The sequence below is a fragment of the Amblyomma maculatum genome, chromosome 6, assembly GCF_055883805.1.
Source record: "Amblyomma maculatum isolate TAMU_Amacu chromosome 6, ASM5588380v1, whole genome shotgun sequence".
NCBI classification, from domain to species: domain Eukaryota; kingdom Metazoa; phylum Arthropoda; class Arachnida; order Ixodida; family Ixodidae; genus Amblyomma; species Amblyomma maculatum.
The window spans coordinates 37428789-37434084 of record NC_139349.1 but is presented as its reverse complement, the minus strand read 5'-3'; the positions used below and the strand labels follow the sequence as shown (position 1 = coordinate 37434084).

At 47.8% G+C, this 5296-nt stretch overlaps 1 protein-coding gene across 1 annotated transcript; it reads left to right on the top strand.

Annotated features, from left to right (window-relative positions):
• Positions 1-590: 590 nt before the first annotated feature.
• LOC146185544 (sclerostin domain-containing protein 1-like) lies at positions 591-3275 on the top strand. The gene is made up of 2 exons (XM_084606487.1): positions 591-1045; positions 2272-3275. Exons 1-2 carry the CDS (start codon positions 937-939, stop codon positions 2580-2582), a joined length of 420 nt encoding a protein of 139 aa, XP_084462613.1. The 5' UTR covers positions 591-936; the 3' UTR covers positions 2583-3275.
• Positions 3276-5296: the final 2021 nt, after the last annotated feature.

Genomic DNA, 5296 nt, shown 5'->3' with positions numbered 1-5296 from the left:
ACGAGCAGCAAGAGCTGGATACAACCATTTATTTGCTTATTTGTGGCAGAAATGCTGACATTTGGCAGTCTGCCGGAGCCATTTTCATTGCAAATTAGCAGATTCAGACAGTAGCAGAATGCAACCACGGGACCGCTAAGGAGTGTTCCCGAATAGCATGGGGGGCACGCGAACATCGCCCTCTTAAATAAACGAACTTCTTCCGCAAACATAAACACAGCCCCGGAAGATAGCGTTTATAGTAAACATCTATTAAGAGTGCCGCGTTCCTGAGGACTGTCGGCACGGTGCCTGTTTATGCTTGTGCATGGCTCGAATAACAATAACATCTCAACTTCGGGCAATGGGGTATCTAGGTGGAGCTACTGCCTCGTCGACTCTTCTTTAGACGGCTCCCATGCCTTGCACGTCGTTACTCTTTTCTTATGGTTCCTGCTTCATTTTGTGCTGATAAATGTTTAGTTTTCGCGAGCTCGCGCAGATGGCAGGACTTTAGACGAAACCCGACGCCTGTCATAACTCGAGGGGGGAAACAAGCAAGGGCACATGTCGGAAGTGCTGCAGTCTGCATGGAGAGGGGTGCGTCACGGCAGCGGCGGCGGCGGCGGCGGCGGTTGATACGGCAAGTCCCGTTCATGAGGCGGCAATTAGAAGTTCCAAGGAGTTGCCGAGCCGGATGGGCGAACGCGGGTAGAGAGGAGGGGGGAATCGTGCCCAGACGCCGGGACAGCCGCAGAAAGTTTTTCGACGCTGCTAATCTTTGACCTCGCACATCGGGCGTTCACGTCGCTGCTGCCGTGTGACCGAGTGTTGCGCAGGCGGTGGCCCGCTTCGCGCTGACCCAAGAACAAGCTCTGGAAAGATGTTGCTGCGCTGAGGCGCATTGCTGCGAATGTGGAGCTCAAGACGTCGATAGGAAGGAAAGAACACGCCAGGATGTTGCGAGCGAAGATAGCCTTCTTCGTGCTTTTGCTGACGCGTAGTGCCTTCGGCGTCGTCAGCTACCACAGTGACCAAGCGGCCAGAGAAGAGGACAGCCGACGAGGTACGTTTTCATATGTCCTGACGCGTATCTATTTGCGGCACCGAAAGCCGATAAATGAAATGGAGGAAACGTTTTCATCCTGCATGGCGTAAACCATTGCTTGGCTTGTCTTGTACGCGCCAGGCTGTTAAAGCCCCCCCCCCCCCCCCCCCTTTTTTTTTATTATCTGTAAGCGCAGTATCAGGAAGTTCACCAGTAGTTTATAATGCGTTCTGCCATGCATAAGGCACGGACTAATTGCTGCAAGGTGTCTGCAATGTTGGACCTGATTACCACTGCGCCTGTGTGATTAATGACAGGTTTACGGCGACTACGGTCAGAACAACGCCCTTGGCCTTGCCTTCTAGTAAGTAAAAGGAAGAAAAAGTGACGTACTACCTCTCATGTACTCAAGCTATGGCGGCATAATTTCATGGCTCAAATATTAGGTACAGTTCCTAAGCTTACATTATATTGTGACGTGCTGCGTCGCAGAAGCTGTAAATAGTTTGTGATCGGCACTGAAAAGAAGAAGGTAAACTATGGAGGCATATAGAAGAACAAAGGCTAAAATCCACGCGTGGCGAACGAAGTGAAAATTCGTCTTTGTGTTTTGAAAGGGGTTGGGGGGGGGGGGGGGGGGGAGGGGGAGTATGATTCCTGGAATATGTGTCACAATTTATTTCTCGAAAGCAACATTTTGGGCGAGCAGCTTTCCTCTTGATGAATAATGCAAGACTAAAACAAAAGAAATAAGCTACCCGCTTTGTCTGATTTTCGTTTCTTTGTGTCTTTTATTCTTACATTTTGTTTTTCTAAATTTCATTTCTGGAGCCGTAGTTGTTGACAGTTAGTTACCTGATCCACTATTTTGCTCTCTTGATACTCGTCAATGTCGCGTCTGGGACCGGGCCAATGGTGTTTTTCGTCAAGCTCTGAAGTTCCTCGGCATATAGCAATCAAGAGCAGAATGCACTGGATTTCTAAATGTAGCCTTTCACACTACGGCCCCAGGCCTTATAAGCGGAAGCTGTGGGTAACTGTAGCTTGCATCTTGGCATAGATTTTGATTTATTTACGTTTCTCGACTTTTCCTTGTCCTTGGATTTTCGCAGTAACCTAGACCGCTCGAGCGCAGTGTCAAATGTTCATTTGTGTGCACTCCAATGTCTACAGTTGCTGCACGCTCAGTATACAGAACTTCTCCTGACTGAATGCCAAGACTATACGAGATACGGTAAACGCAGGTGCCCCAATGCTGGGTTGTAAAGAGCTTCGCTCCAAGCGCTACATCTCGGACGGCCAGTGCACATCGGCGCGGCCCCTGGTAGAAGTGGTGTGTGCCGGCGTCTGCCTCCCCCTGGACCAGCTGCCCTGGTACTCGGACGGTTCGCCCGCCGCGCTCTCGGCCGGCTGGAGCTGTGAGCCAGGCGCCGTGCGCCTCAGACGTGTCCACTTGCTATGCCCCAACGGGGAGCGACAGAGCTACCGGGTGCCCGTGGTGCGAGCCTGCAAGTGTGTGCGCAACCTCGAGCACGCCACACACCACAGCCCATGAAAAGCAAGACTCGCGCATGCGCCCCTGTGGAGTCAGCTGGCAGTGCACTATCGGAGGGTTCGCTACTGTACACCTCTTTCGTGCACGTAGCACCATGCATGCATTATTCACGCTAATTTTCCGTGAAAGAGTGTTATTAGGATGCATTTAGACTCCGAGGAAATGGGGCGAAATGAAAATTGCGCTTCTTTTGTCCTGTAAGCAAGCGCAGCTAGGTTTAGGTGCCTGGTGTGCCGAAGCCCGTGTTTGGGCCATCCTAGATTACTGAACGTAAGGATCGTAAAGCCCACAATGTGACCCACTGTTGATAAAGTCATGCGAAGTGCACTCCGCTGACAGGGATGGCCATGGCTTAAACTTCGACAATATCATAGGCTTACTGTGTAGCCTGACTCTACTGGTACTGAAAATGATGCGACTCTTGTTCGGTGTCAATGAGTTTATTGTTTTTTTTTTCCGTGTTGCCTTCGCTAACTACTCGCTGAAGCAAGTGCCATAAGCTATTGTTACAGCTTATTTTCTAGCTGGATTTGCTTCGAGAATCGGTGTAAAATTTTGAGAGAAGATATTTAAATATCTTCAATATTGAAAATATAGATGAATGCTGAAGCGCCAGTGTTGAAAACAAAATTGAAATTCTTCTGTGCAGTCTTCTATCATTTGGCGAATTATAATATGGATTCTGACCTCGAAGTCTGCGGTGTGATTCTTTTGGATGTATTGGTTTTGTTTTGGGGTTTAACATCCCAAAGCAACTCAAGCTATGAGAGACACCGTAGGGGAGGACTCCGGAAATTTCGACCACCTGGGGCTCTTTAGCGTGTACTGACATCGCACAGCACACGGGCGCCTAGCTATTCGCCTGCATCGAAAGGCGGCCGCCGAGGCCGGGATTCGATCCCGCGTCCTTGTGCACAGTGGTCGAGCGCCCTAACCACTGCGCCACCCCGGCGGGGTATCTTCTGGATGTCGTTTCTCGCCTTGACCCTCCTGTGCATGCGCGAAACTGGCATGTCACAGGATCACATCGATACAAAAGTATTCGAAGTAGAAAAAGAAACTAGTGCTGTGATTCGAAGCCAGAACAGTTAACTTACAACTGCGCGCTAGCACAAATTTAGTGGCGTCGGTGTGTTATCGCTGAGCAGTGCGAAACTCGGTATTTATTTAAGAACTGTACGTTGTGCTTTCCAAAAAAGTTCACTGAAAACAGTAGTCACTTACCTGATCTTTTCCAAGACGTAAACGAGCAAACGATTTCAAACTCTCCCGACCTCCGAAGCAGACGCTGCGATGGCTTCGGCTGATGAGCTAGCGCTGCATTGTCTGTTCATGTTCTCACGAGTGCAACATGCCAGCGCCGTTAACTATATGCCAGTGACCCTATAGGCAGTCGACATCTAGCTCAACGAAACAGTGTGAACATCTGTGCGAATTGACAGCTAGACAGAGAATAAAAAAATCTGAAAAAAAAAAGAAAAATGCAACCTGCCAAAAATTGCCGAGTTTGCCATTTGATTCCGTGTAAGATTTACTTTCCCTGACCTATAGCGTTGACTCGGTACTTTAAAGGCAGAATTACCCAAGCACTACGAGTACATAATTTTATTTGACACGGGCTTGTCCCCTCAATATAGACATTGAGAAAGTCATAGTGGGCAAGGTTTTGAAACCAAGAGAAAAAAGATCTCAAAACCTGCCCCGTCCCCTTCTTTTTTGCTTCTTCTTCTTTTGCAGGATGAGAGCGATGGTGTTGTTCCTTGACACCACGTCACACGTGTTTATTTTGTGATTGTTGTGATTGTTACATGGGGGTGCTACAGGGTACAGTTACAGGGTAGTACTACAGGAGAACAAAATCTTTTCATGGGCTTCGAATAAATATGCTTTACAAATACTTTTGAAAAATATTCGGCGCAAAATAACTAATTAGAAAATTTCGAACATGGTGGCGTCTATGCTTATCCACACTCAGCAAAATTCATAGAGCACCTCATGAGCGAAAATCTCCCTCTTCGCAGATGACGGGAAGAGACGGTGATACTGCAGAAGAATTTCATACTCAGTCTGGAATTCAGGTTACAGTCTTTATCGGAAGGATGTGAGAAAGGCCTTTTTTCCTGCAGTGAGTGCATGTAGTTAAGGCAATAGTGGTGGTGATAGTAAAACTTAAACACTTTCTAACGGAAATATTTTCTGACAAAATACCTAACAACAAAATTAAAAGGCATACTCGTGCGGGATAACCTTGAGGACCAGCAGCTCTGGTCTTCACTCAACTTATTCGGCTTTTTTCAAGTTTACTACTGCGATACTTAACTTGACCAGCAAATCCGCGCGAAACGTTGAGCCACTGTTCTGAGCGCTCACATAATTAATCTGTCAGAAACAAAGAGGCTCTCAAATTTGTAACTCTGCGTCGAAGGTGTCACTATTGCTGTGTACATCGGAAATGGCACAGCGTCAGTTCTAATGCCCGCAACGGTAGTGCTTTCTGAAAAGGAGAAATATATTATTGAAGCACTTCTCTGAGATCCATTTGCATCTGCGGTATATTAGGCCTCACCTGGCCATACATCAGAGTACACACGGGACCCTCTGCCATGAGGTCCCACTTTGGTCAACAGGACTAACGTTGGAACTACATAAACCGCATCCCAGTGGGATACATGTAGGCCATATTCGAATGGTTAATATGACCGCTGTGGTCACAT

Bases quoted from the DNA above. Each gene is read 5' to 3' on its own strand.
- LOC146185544 (XM_084606487.1), top strand. From the start codon at position 937: ATGTTGCGAGCGAAGATAGCCTTCTTCGTGCTTTTGCTGACGCGTAGT. The intron at 1,046-2,271 runs GTACGTTTTCAT...CGGTAAACGCAG, and splicing joins AGAAGAGGACAGCCGACGAG to GTGCCCCAATGCTGGGTTGT.